We start from the raw sequence: 14,138 nt of genomic DNA, 5'->3' as shown, positions 1-14,138 counted from the left end.
GATCATGAAGTGAAGCATACGACTTTGACTCAACAACAGCTTTGGCATTCAGGGAACTCATGAAATGAGAAACACCTTGCATTTTATGTCTCTCAAAATCTCCAGCTCTTTAAGCAGTAAGAAGATTTGATAGTTCATATAGTCATCAGGATTGACAATGAAGTCCTAAAGTATGAAAATTCTTTGGATGTCTTACCTTTAGTCTTCCACTGTTTGGACACAGAATCAAATTCTTCATATGGCCTCTCAAATATATAACTTCATATTAAGAATGCTGTCAAACTAACTGAAGTATAGCCTAGAAACATAAATGTCCCAGCTTACCTACATAACTTCTTCTAATTCCCTTTTTTATAGAGAGATCCTGTTTTTAATTTAAATAATCAAGTACATTTTGTACCACGTAGTCCACAAACAGCAACTTGAACTCAGGACCTTTTAACCACATAGAAAAGATGTTATGAATCTTAACAATAAAGACCTGGGTGACAGCAAAAGAATGCTGTTTTTTTATGTGGAGACCATTCTAGAGCTGGAGATCTGTCATACATGACAATAAGTTAAGGAATGCTTCAGAGATAACAAGAAATGTAAAATGCCAAGGGAAATTAATAGTAAGTGAATATGAGTGACTGTGGTCTATCAGCCTAAAAGTCAGAATACTATACAAAATTGGAGGGGCAGAAAGGAATCTGAGATTACAAAACCAAAAGGGAATGAGATGTCTCAATTTGACCAGGCTTGTGGTTTCTGAGACAGCATTCTCTATTTGTTACAATTCTGAAAGTAAGACAAGAAAGACAAAAGGAGTGCAGTACAGAAAGGCACCTTTGGTAGGAAATAATATTGTGTCTATTTCTATCAACTTTCTTCAGTAACATCACTTCGCTTCAACAGCATGTTCACTTTTGTGATACAGACAGGCACTTCCTCCACAATATTTTCAATACAAGGAAGAAAACTGAAGAATGACATTGGCAAAAGGGGCCCAGGGAAAAAGTTACTGAGGAAAAAGGGTAAGCGTTTAGAAGTGAGAAGCGAAAGAGAGCTGGGAAGTTGGACAGGAAGCTTCGTGATGATGCTATCTAGGCTATCGGGCAGGATGGTTTCTAGAAGTTCTAGAAGTTCAAATTTATCTGGATATGTTCTAGAAGTTCAAATTTATCTAGATATGTCTTTTGTCTGTTCCAGAGAGATATTGGATGCAAAAATACAGATTAGATTACTGTAATGCACTCTACAACAGGCTACATATTACAACCCCTTGGAAACTGAAGCTAGTACAGAATGTTTATTAAATTAAGTTATATTCTTGCTAAGAACACTACACCTGCACTCCAGGATACCCACTGACTGCCAAAATATTTTCAGGTGAAATTTAAGAAAGTTTGCCAACTCTCAAACCCAAACTGAAGAGAATAAATTTAAATTTGTAGTGCGAAACTGCAAAATTATCTTTTCACAGAATCACAGAATCGTCTAGGTTGGAAGAGACCTCCAAGATCATCTAGTCCAACCTCTGTCCTAACACTAACAAGTCCTCTACTAAACCATATCACTAAGGGCTACATCTAAACGTCTTTTAAAGACCTCCAGGGATGGCGACTCAACCACCTCCCTGGGCAGCCCATTCCAATGCCTAACAACCCTTTCAGTAAAGAAGTTCTTCCTAACATCCAACCTAAACCTCCCCTGGCGCAACTTTAGCCCATTCCCCCTCGTCCTGTCACCAGGCACGTGGGAGAATAGACCAACCCCCACCTCTCTACAGCCTCCTTTAAGGTACCTATAGAGAGCGATGAGGTCTCCCCTGAGCCTCCTCTTCTCCAGGCTAAACAACCCCAGCTCCCTCAGCCGCTCCTCGTAAGACTTGTTCTCCAGACCCCTCACCAGCTTCGTTGCCCTTCTCTGGACTCGCTCGAGCACCTCCATGTCCTTCTTGTAGAGAGGGGCCCAAAGCTGAACACAATACTCGAGGTGCGGCCTCACCAGAGCCGAGTACAGGGGGACAATCAACTCCCTAGACCTGCTGGCCACACTGCTTCTTATGCAAGCCAGGATGCTGTTGGCTTTCTTGGCCACCTGAGCACACTGCTGGCTCATATTCAGCCGACTATCAACCAGTACTCCCAGGTCCTTCTCTGCCAGGCAGCTTTCCAACCACTCATCTCCCAGCCTGTAGCGCTGCTTGGGGTTGTTACGCCCCAGATGCAGGACCCGGCACTTGGCCTTGTTGAACTTCACGCAGTTGACCTCAGCCCATCGGTCCAGCCTATCCAGATCCTCCTGCAGAGCCTTCCTTCCCTCGAGCAGATTGACACGCACCTAACTTGGTGTCATCTGCAAACTTACTGAGGGTGCACTCAATCCCCTCATCCAGGTCATCGATAAAGATATTAAAGAGGACTGGCCCCAGCACTGAGACCTGGGGGACTCCACTAGTAACTGGCCTCCAGCTGGATTTGGCTCCATTCACCACAACTCTTTGGGCCCGGCCATCCAGCCAGTTTTTAACCCAACAAAGCGTACGCCAGTCCAAGCCACGAGCAGCCAGTTTCTTGAAGAGAATGTTGTGGGAAATGGTGTCAAAAGCCTTACTGAAGTCAAGGTAGATCACATCCACAGCCTTCCCCTCATCCACCAAGCGCGTCACTTGGTCATAGGAGATCAGGTTCATCAAGCAGGACCCACCTTTCATAAACCCATGCTGACTGGGCCTGATCGCCTGGTTGCCTTTTTTTTACAAGTGTTTTAAAGACTAGTAAAATGGTTAAAATTGCAATGTTACTGATATAGCAGCACTCACTTCATGGAAATTTGTTTGTATCAAATAAAAATCAGATGTACCAACATAACTAGGGAACACATTGTGACTCCCTGTAACGTGACTATATGTATGGGCAGAGGAGAGTTAGAATCATCCTACTGCTTATGAAGTTTTCGTATCTTCCCCAGACTTAAGGTCCAGGGGCAAAATAGATTTCCAACTCATATTTCTCTCTAAACAGCAGTGTGAAAAAAGAGCGGATAGAGGCAAGAAGTGGTTGAAAACCTGGTTTTGTTCTCTAGCAGCAGACAGACCTAATCACATAAAAAGAGAAAAAGCTTGTTACATCTATTATATCTGAGAACAGTGCACAACCAATTCCTTCAAGAGAAATTGGAGACCCTATTTCTAATTCTAGAACTATGATGCTGTACAATGCCCATAGATGGATAGGATATTGAATAACAATTATAATGAAAACATGATCATAAAAACAAAATATCAATAGCTGAACCAAATAGCACACACAAAAAGTATTCCTGTTTCCAGTAGGATATATGTATATTTTTCTTCCAAGAGACTGGTGATACACCACCCTCTTTAAAGGGGGTATAGAGTCACAGTGCTTTACATCAGTAAGTGTGAAACATCTTATTCTTCCTTAAAAATATGTATTAAAATACACATGCACATACTTTTACCACCATATCTCGTAGCATACAAGTATTTCTTTACATAAATGTAGCAACATAAGTTAGAAAATCCAATGTTATACACAGAAATGGGAAATGTTTCAACATTAACCTTGCATGTTCAACTGCCTCTTCCTTCTCTGGGATTTCTGAGAAAACTTTCAAAAACCTTCCCTAACATGTACAAAATTAAATGGCATTTATCCTACAATAAACACCACATCCTTTTTTTCTTACAAAATAAAAAATGTCCTGGGATCATTTGCAAGTTTATTATTTTTCCAATTTGTTCTGTTGTTTCACACCATCAACAGTGGGTTGGACCACAGTCACCAAAAACTACATATCTAGAATTTACGTTTAATACACTATTGAATGGAAAATACAGGTTTGCATGGCACATGGCAATCAAATTGCCATTAAAAAAAAAAAGTGCTGTATGGAATGCTAAATAATACAACATAGTAAATAATAATAATAATTATTATTATTATTATTGAAAAACATAAGCTAAAGCAATTACTTGAGTTCACTCATAATTATCATTGACTTTGCTGTTCTCAGAAAGACTATTCAGCCAGGATTTTGCTATGAAACTCCTATTTGTTTGCCTTACAATTAAACGTTTGCTAGGTTAATCCACTGTTCACAGTCTGGAAATTTAAGAATGGCAGTACTTCAGGAGAACATCTCATCCAAGCTCAGTGCACCAACACGAGATTAAGTAAAGCTGTTATCATGTGCAACAGATATTTGTCTAACCTGTTCTCTAAAATTTCCAAGAAATGAGCTTCTATTACATCCACATTAAAGAATGTTCATGTTTCTTTTGACTTACAGATTTGTTACACACATAGTTAAGAAGATGTGTTTTTTTGTTTTGTTTTCTTTTTTAAATGGCTAACCTAGTTATTCTTGGTATAAATTAAATTTACCACTCCTAGTCTTTCTACAGTGGGCACTGGAACACAATCGATCATCGTCTTCTTTACAACAACATTTTACGTATTAGAAGACTTATGACTCGCCTTTAGAACTTTCTAGACTAAACAAACCCAGTTCTTTAAGCCTTCCTCATAGGTCATGTTTTCTAAAACTCCTATCATTCTTATTGCTCTCCTTTTGTCCCTTTCCAATTTGTCTATCTTTCTTAAAGCATGGTGTTCACAACTGTATACACATTTTCAGATGAGGTCTCACCAATGCTCAAAAGAACAGAATAATTACTTCCTGCTTCTTTTCCAGCATTACATCCCATTACAGAATTAGATCTAACTTCACTGCAATGGTATTCCATTGTTGCCATATACTGCTTGCAATCCAGATTATATTTCTTTTGCCATTGTATTGCCTCAGTACATGTGAAGTTTCTCTTCCAAATGGACTTCTTTTTACTGAACTTCAGTTTACTCATTTCAGACTTTCTCTCCAGTTTATTAAGACTTGAGCTGTTTATTGAGACTGGAACAGTTTATTGAGCAGGTTATCTGCTCCTACTATGCCTGCAGTTTCTTTCAGCTTCGTTCATTACCAACAGTAAATGTGTTCTTCCTATTTAATCACTGAAATAATTTCTAAAAAATACTCCACAAAGGTGGATAAAGGACAGACTTCTTAGCATCCTGCTGCAAATGTCCCTCCTGTCTGACAATGAGTAACTGAAATTTTTTACGTAGCATGCTATTTATATCAGTTGCACAGTCATCTCATGCTGATTTCATGCATAATTCAATTAAAATTATATTATTTATTGTTATAGCTTTTATCATTGTAATGCATTTCACTCTCCTAGTTATTACAAATATATGATAGTACAGTGTCAAACCCTTACAAATTTAAAGTATGTCACAGCTACTATTTTCTTCTTTAGCCACAAAGCCAGTTAACCATATGAAAGGAAATTAGATTTGCCTGACATACTTCGTCATTGACAAATACAGACTAAATTTAGAATGGCCATGCTATGTAAGGGCCATCTAGACCTGCATCCTGTTTTAGACTGTGGTCCAAAACTGTCACAAGAGTGCAAGAATAAAATGAGTACATAGAGATACATCATTTCATACCTTCAAGAATGCAACTTAAGACTAGCTTATCTGTTTTATTATAGTAATCAATTATCAGGTTGATTTACGTGATTAGGAAACGATCAGGTAACTTTTAGGAAAAATAACAGCAAAGCAAGCATAACATGATTTGATAAACATTAGGATAGATACATATATATAGATAGGTACATAACATCATGCAGTCTGATACAGACACCAAGCTACTGAAAATTAACAGTAAAGAGACTACTGGGTTTCTATTGACTCACTGATTAATAATTTATTCCATAATTTTTACAGTATGTAAAATAAAGTGATAAATCAATCTCCATATGTTTTACTTGTAAAGTACTGTGTTTGCCTTTATCCTCCTAGGGTCCCTTTTGTCCAATACAAGAGTTGTTGAATACAATCATAGATAGTTCAGAGACTACTTCAGCTACTATTTTATACTCCCTACAACAAAATATATTGGCTTCTCCCAATGGGAATGCAACTATTTTATTTATGGATTGTTAATCCCTCGTTTTTCCCTGAAAATTGTGCCTTGTTGTGTAACTGCACTAAATAGCAAAATTACTATTAAAGGTTATTAAAGATTTTTAAAGTTTTTTGTTGTTGTTTTTTAAACTAAGACTTAAATTAAAAAGTCCAGAACACATAAGCATAAACAACTTGTGTCCTTTTTTTTCAAGAAAGGTTGCCCTTTTTGCTATATTTATAGGGTCTTTTCTTGCTGCTTTTCATTCTTTTGCTAGTTATTATTATTAGTTATTTGCATATTAGTATTTCTGATTGCATCCGTATCTACCTTTTATACCTTCTTTATACTTGTCTACTTTATCTTTAATCATTTCCATCATTCATAATGTTTAATTTTTTTATACTTTCTTGAAGAAGTTTTGATACAGATTTTTCTTTTTTTTTCTTATCTGTTCTTTTCTCTGAATAACCTGTTATTGTGCATTGAAAAGAGTCTCTTTCACTAAATGTTAGCTTGTAACACAGAGGTAGTTGTTTCTTTTCTTTCTTTTTTTTTTTCCACACATCTTGCCTTCATTCTGTTCTGTTCATTCTGTTTCTTGCAAAAAGCCAAATGTTCATGGTCATTTTTAGAATATTTTGCCTTCTCTTATATATAGTCAGCCAACTTATCTCTGTTAATCAGAATCAGAACTACAACTAGATAGTAGTTGTTGTCCTTAATATCCTTTGAAAGTTTTCTTTCCAAAAGTTCTTAACATGTTCCAAGAACTTCAATGTTATATTGTCTAGGTTTTGTGTTATTTTGGTTTTGATTTTGTTGTTGTTGTTGTTTTTTTGTTTGTTTTTCAGTTGGTATTCAATAAATTGATCTTTCTTGTACTTACCAGTTCCTGCTGCTAGTAGAGCTCTAGTGGTCATCCTAAGAAAGCTTAATTTGCCTATTTGTCTCCTATTCCTGACTAAGTAGTGTATCACACATCTCATTTATAACTTCACCACTGTTTTTTTTCCTTTTATTTCAGCCCAGGCGTTATGAAATTATGAATGAATTTAACAGCACACAAGGATTTTTCAGAGAAAAAAAAGTTTTATTTTTCCCCAGGGTTCCCTACCTGGAAAATAGTTATTTGCTTCTAAAGATTGTTTTTTCCAACTCTAGATATATCCATATATGAATACCTTTCTTCCTTGTCCTACCCTGACTGAGTTCCTCCCCAGACTTGTACAGTTTTCAACTCTCACCCATTGTAGTACGCTAAAGAGAGTCAAGTCATGAAAAGAAGTCTATCTTAAAATTTGAATGTCATCTTCAGGAGGGCATCTATCCATAACTGACAAGCTCACCATACAAAGCAATTTAAAATTTGAAATGGAATAGTGTCACCCAGTAGCAGCTGGAAACATATGACATATTGGCAGCATGGCTTACATGTATGTTTTAATTCCAAAATTAGAAGTTTGTTTCTTGAAATTTCATCTCCTAGGGCTAGTTTCTTTCATTTGTATTCCCTGTGGTGTGGCATTTTTTTTACATACATACACACATTCATGTACACACACATCATTCTATAATATAACAAATTGTTGAGTATCTGATACAGATACTTAATAAAGGACCGTAAAAACATGGCTGCTGGCAGAAGGGGATTTGAAGGGACAGATTAAGTTGTCACTAGAATTTAAAATACTATTTTGGTGTGTATGTACACAAATACAATGTGTAATTTATAGAATTACATGATGGATAAATAATTCAATTGTTTTTAATACTATAATGTTATGATAATTTAATGTAACTAGTAACTATACTATTATAATAATAAATATAGCAATACATAATTGTTAATAATAGCAATAATACCATTATTATCAATATTATAAAATTAAAACAGATACATTGTTTTTGGTGGATCTGGTCTTCCAAAATTAAGAGGTCTAGCATTTTCTGTTCAGAAACATCTGTTTCAAACCCATCAAAAAATAAAACTGAGGTTGCACACTGGACACTTAGCAAATTTCTTCCTACCGAAGGAACAGCAACATTATGTGAAAAACCATGCTGCATTATTAAAAAGGACAGTTGCAATGCTAATAAACCACAGAACATCATGACCTCTTAATTCCAAACATATATTGTATAACTGTTATTACTTTAAAACTGTGACAATCAACTTGTTTTAATAGTTCTGCATTTTACTTTTCACTTAACTTTCATTAACGTTCTAAACTACTACCAATAAAAACAAATGAGTTTTGTATTTTAAAAAAATGTTTTAGATGTTAAAATTTGTATTTATTTGTATACAAATATTGAAATTTACAAAATCAAAACAGTGTTGGGCTTAGGGATTATTTTTCTACTGGGGGAAAAGGTTCCCAGTTCCCATTGTTCCATTTCCAAATTGAACAATGTCACCATTCTCAATCTACAGACCTTAGAAGACCATTTTATTAGGACAGCCCTGTAACACAGGACTCTAAAAAGGATAATATTATAAGAAGAATACTGAATCATTAAGCATTTTTAAAATAAAACATCTTGAAATTTTGTTCATCATGCCTAGTTAAAAATGTATCACTTGATTTTAAACTATACCTGATATTTGATAGCTTCAACAGAAAAATACATTCAAAACAGTTTAGAACTAGGGGTTTACAAGTTGGCAGAGGGAAAAGCTGCATAAGTTTTAAGATACTAATGATTTATACATTTACTTTAAATAAACAAATAAATAAATAAACCCCAAAGTGGATACTTCTGAAATCACTCTAGTTATGAGAATTTCCACTGCTTTTCTACTCTAAAAGTTGAATTATGAAATGCTGAAAATAGCTGTGGAACTTTTAAAAAAGATAGAGAAGAGAAATATAAAGCACCAGACAAAAAGTCAAAATGTTTAGATTCTTTCAGGCATGGAAGTAAATACCAGAGCTATTAATTTCTGTTCAAAGAACATATCACTTACATTGCTCATTATTTCTTTGGAATATTTGTTTCACCTTGAAGTATCAAAATAGTAAAAGTGTAAAACTGAAGTTGAGAAAAGGTGACTGACCTGATCTGGAGAAGGTCTGTGGTTGGAGTGTTGTGGCCTCCCAGGAGATCGGTGGTGGTGGTGGTGGTGATGGTGGTGGTAATGGTGATGGTCATCATCATAGTTATCTGCCATAAGTTTCATTCTGTTTTGTGTCTATTTAGGATGTAAAGCGAGACAATTTATTACATGCTGGAATATATTAATTCAATACTGTTTTGGCAAGATCTTAGCTCTTCCTTCACTCTTTTTTCGGTAGCTGCAAGGATCTAACAGTAGAAGTCAGGCCTGCTGGCTCATGAAGAAAAGGAAACAGAAATAGAAAAAGATAACAAAGCATGTGAACACATCTGTCTCAGTTTTCACATATATAGAATTGCACAAAGAAGTCGGGAAAGGATATGATTAAGGATGTTGTGTTTGAAGGGCGTCAACAAACACATTCAACTTCCCTAAATTTGATATTTTAGAACATTTGTCTTTTTTTTCTTCAATCTATTACTATGTCTCACTAATTAACTTGCAAAAATTCACCAACAGGAATATTATGTGTTCTTCAAATATTTACGGTTATCTACTGAGGCAAGTCAACAACAATAATGAATAGTTATGCAAAAAGCTAAATATTAGCTATTTTTTTAAGTTGTATGCCAGGATCACCCTGCTAAACAGTAAGTTAAAATAATCTTAAGTCTAGTTGATACAGACACAGACACTTAGACAAATAAGTGATTATGGGACCGAATGAAAGTAAGTCTTAGATATAAATCTTTAAAACAAGATCTATGCTTAAGCTACTGCCTCATACAGATAATGCAATTGATGTCACCATGAGGTAACAAGACATATCATTGCCCTTTATCAGTATTACAACTATTCCATGCCATGAAATATGCAGACTGGAATATCCCAAACCTTAGTCATAGAACCAAGACTATCTTACTACCTGCTTGCCCAATACCAATGGAGACAGCACTTTTTTTTTTCTGTTACTAGCACTGAAGGCTGTCTCAGGCAAACTTGTTAACTTCTAATCAAGTTTTACTTACTTACACTGATAAAACCAAGAAGAAAATGCCATCAGCTCTCAATGACCTCTTCCAAAATTTGAAGAATCAATTCGAGGCATATACAATTAGTATTAAGTAGATGGCTGAAAGGAAGATCGCAGTCTAAAGACACTTAATGTCATCTTCAAAAAACTAATCTGAACCCTGACACATTTTTTCTGTAGGGGAAAGGTTGCACTTGAAGGAGCATTATCTACTTTGTGTCAGTTCTCTGTGAGGACACCACTTGAGTAGGTCATGCACAAACATGCCTACTTTGCACACAGACACTTTGGAGGACATTAAAGATAAGAGTCTGAAGTCAATTGCAAAAAGTCACAGTTCTACCCATGCTCCAAGGCGGCAGGATGCATATTAACTCCAATGAGGATGCTGTCAAAACACATTACCCCAGGATTTTGCCCAAACTAATCAGTTCCAAAGGACCAAATTAAACAGATGAATTTAAACACAACTCATTTATTTGGTTATATTCCTATGCTAGCAGGTCTAACTGTATTCCAACTGGAAATGTCCATGGGATAGTATGTGGTAAATTTACTTCCTAAACAGATTATCCTATGAGAACAATCGCATACCATATCTCTGTTTGGAAATTTTCACTGATTTAATAAATTAATAAATAGAAAATGTAAAAACTAAAAGATTGCCATTTAATTCCCTGATTTTAATGAATTTGCTGAAGTAGAAAAGAGTCCTGAAAGAAAAAAAAAAAAAGAGAGCGAGCGAAAACTAAATATTATTACAAAAATTGAAAAATTGAAAAATATTTCAAAATAACAGAATCTAATGTGAGGAAAACTACGAGCCACAGGGTTAACACAAAATCCTAAGGTTATTAATTATTGCTAATTATTAATTAATTAGCAATTAATTTTATTTTGAACTACCATAATGCTTCTCAAGCACCTCACATTACCACCATTACGGAGACAAACTATTTTATAGGAGGGCACTTGCACTCAGTTCAAGTTAAGATTAGAAAGAAAAATCATAACACATTCATAATAACAAGATAGAGGAACAGTCACAGATTAGATGTGTGCATGCTTTAGCCACTGTTAGACTCTTTATGGGCATCCCTATAGCAATAGAAGAGCATCTTCTCAGTGGGTTACAGAATAGATTTCCTCCACAGGTCAAGTAGTAGACTCTTTCAAACAGGAATTGCGCTGGCACTATATGGTGTCTTTTCATGTTTTTTAACACTACTTTCTGCACAGTTGTGATCATTCCATTTTCTCCATCATGGATAAGATAGAAGCATAGACCTGTATGAATGTCAGTTATGAATTTCTACTGATTTTACAAAAAATTAAAAAAATGCAAAATAAAAAATTAAAAAAATCAGTGTGACTCATTATAGTTAGCCTGTTTGTCTTTACATTCAAAGAGGATGGCTTTTTGAACGAGAGTGGAAAAGATGGAGAACTAATAGACAAATAATAACCCACTTACTGTAAACACTGTAATATCCTGCCTCTTTGGGGAAGCTCCTAAGATTTTATTAGTTTATTTTCTTATCAATGAACAGCCTTAAATTTCCTACCTTTCAACTATATTCCATAAAAGAATGCAAAAGTTAAACAAGATGATATACGCAATCCTAAAAGTGTCCCCTGTAATGAGGTGTTGGGGATTAGACGTGTCATGGGATAAGAACTGTAAATGAATGATGTCATCTTTCTAATTTGGTGCTGAAATATAAATAAACCACTTCTAATGTTTCCTCCTTTTGGATGCCAGATTGCAGTAAAATCTGCACAAAGAAACTGTTAATGCTGCAGTAGGGTTCCCTTAGTTGTCCTTTCTGGAAGCAAAATGTATAAGAAATAGGAAATTAGGATTTGCTTTCAATTGATATGATCATCAAACCATCCAAACATTTACATAACATTTTATTGCTGTTCATTCCTTAAAATTATACTAAATATTTTTAATAGCTTTGACTTTTTATTAGTTAGTGCTTCACAATGACAACTAATAGGATTTTGAGTTTCTGCTTCTCTTCAATTTAGCTGCTGTCAGAGAGATGTTCACTTCAACAGTGAACTCTGTTTTCCAGATATACTTAGCTTTCACTTTAACAGTACAAAACATGATATGATTCAAACTTTTAAAAGCAGGACTTTTAAGGATAAGCAGAATGATTTCTGGAGGAGGCACAAAACTAAAGCCATCCAGAAAATTAAACAGAGGAAAAATACAATCCTTTTCAGCTCCTTCTAAACAAAATTCTGAAATGTTACTTCCATATACTTCCCTTGCTAACTCTTTTAATTCCTAGTAGGTGTTGAAATGCCATGTATATTATTATTTGAGGAAGAAATTAATTAACCACATTGGAACTCATTCAAGACACCAGGGCTTTACACACCCCCACACACATACAAGCACACACAACAACACATAGAAAAGGATTTTATTGACCATGTTTTAGGACATTGGCTTATCAGACAAACAGTAACTGCCCCTGCTCAGGGTCCCATGTCAACACATTTGAGTATCATTCCAGTACTGACTTGGGGGGAAAAATACCACCTACTGACTTGGCAACGCCATAATTTCCTGCACCATGTTCAGCATGCCTGAAAATTTCCTGTTCAGAAATATATGAGACTTTTTTCTTATATTACTTTCAAAAGCACTGCAGATTCCTAAATAAGGCTTTTTAGGATGATCTGGAAACTCAGTCCTGGAACATGCAATTCATGAAAATTTGAATGATGCTGGCACATACATTTAAACTGTGCCATATCTAATCTGCATCATCTACTACTTTGCAAGAATAACCCCAAATCAAAAATAGTTCTTTTATATAGTTCAAAATTTTACTCACATTTTTCTCTCAAAATCTAATTCCAACAAGTAGTTATTACAGAGCTTGAAAACTATTTTTTTTTTAATTGAAATTTGAAATCAAATTAGAGGGCTGACAGCAACCCCTTCCTGGCGGTCTGGATAGCCCCTTGCTCAGAATTTAATATTTTTTAGGTGAAAACCACTCTCAATTCAAAGGCGGTGTAAAGAGTAGGCATCTTCCTGATGTATATGTTAAGATACTCATGTTTTTTCCACAGTTTTTTCATGAGCTTGCTCAGAATCAATTTTTGTTTTCAGTTTATTAGGTAACAGTGTTCACTACGGAATGAATAGCATCAGTGGCTTAAGGAGGAATTAGCTTTTAAGTTGTCTGCTGCTTCCACTACTACATAGCAGACATTCTCAAATAGTTAAACATTTCTGCCTTTGCAGTGGTCAAAAATATATCTGCTTCCCAATCAGGCTGTTATACCCCATCATCAGAGTATACTCAGATACTAACATGGATATTTTCAAATGGATAATTACTGAATCTCTTCTGTTTAGTTAAGAACCTCCTAATTCACAGTCTAGTGTAACTTCGTCAAGCCCCTAACAGACTCTTCAGTGCAACGTTTAAAAGCATCAAACACAAGCAGCTGGAAGAGCAGCTGCGTTAGCCTGAGTGTGTCCATGTAAAGTACGATTCCTGTGTGCTTCCACCCCAAAATCTCCATCCAGCTCCTGATTAAGAAATGTTGTCAGTCCCATATATAATAGGAAAGACCTAGAAGGGGAAAAAAAAAAAAAAAAAGGAAGAAAAAGAAAAAAAGCAGCCATGGCACATTCTTTTTCCCAATGTTGAGACCAAGTCTGTCCTGTGTACACTTAACAGGAGGTCATCCAAAACAAAGTTATGTCACTCTTGAGGAAAATATATATACTTTTTTCAAGTTGAACAAATTAAATATTCTTTTATTTCTTCCTGTTGTGTTCTCACTGGTATATTACAGCTGAAACAGAAGTTACGGGTTTGATGAAGATGTATCTGGAGAGCTACCCTAGCCTACATGAGGCTTATAAATTAGGCCTTTAAACCTGAAATATTGTGAAATCTCCATATGCACCACCAATTAAAATTATGGAATACTCTGTGAAGAAATCATTCTTACAATTTCAATTACAAATTCATTGACTCACATCAGACTGCAGGTAACACTACTATACAGCTTCCTGAA

At 35.4% G+C, this 14,138-nt stretch overlaps 1 protein-coding gene across 21 annotated transcripts in view; it reads right to left on the bottom strand.

The window, feature by feature from the left end:
* ERC2 (ELKS/RAB6-interacting/CAST family member 2) overlaps nt 1-14,138 on the bottom strand; it is a 523,782-nt gene that overhangs the window by 127,277 nt on the left and 382,367 nt on the right. For 20 of the 21 annotated variants that reach the window (XR_010834045.1, XM_048047550.2, XM_048047548.2 and 17 more), the window contains one exon: nt 9,050-9,184. The exons of the other annotated variant lie outside the window; for it this stretch is intronic. Coding sequence is in view for 19 of the 20 variants with exons in the window: in XM_048047550.2 (XP_047903507.2) it covers nt 9,050-9,184 (135 nt within the window). In the remaining variant the exon portion in view is untranslated. The remainder of the gene's footprint in view (nt 1-9,049; nt 9,185-14,138) is intronic. 21 annotated transcript variants of the gene reach the window in all.

This window comes from Anser cygnoides, chromosome 10 (genome assembly GCF_040182565.1).
Source record: "Anser cygnoides isolate HZ-2024a breed goose chromosome 10, Taihu_goose_T2T_genome, whole genome shotgun sequence".
Taxonomy (NCBI): domain Eukaryota; kingdom Metazoa; phylum Chordata; class Aves; order Anseriformes; family Anatidae; genus Anser; species Anser cygnoides.
Note: the sequence above shows the minus strand (reverse complement) of the source record. Positions and strands in the feature narration are given on the sequence as shown.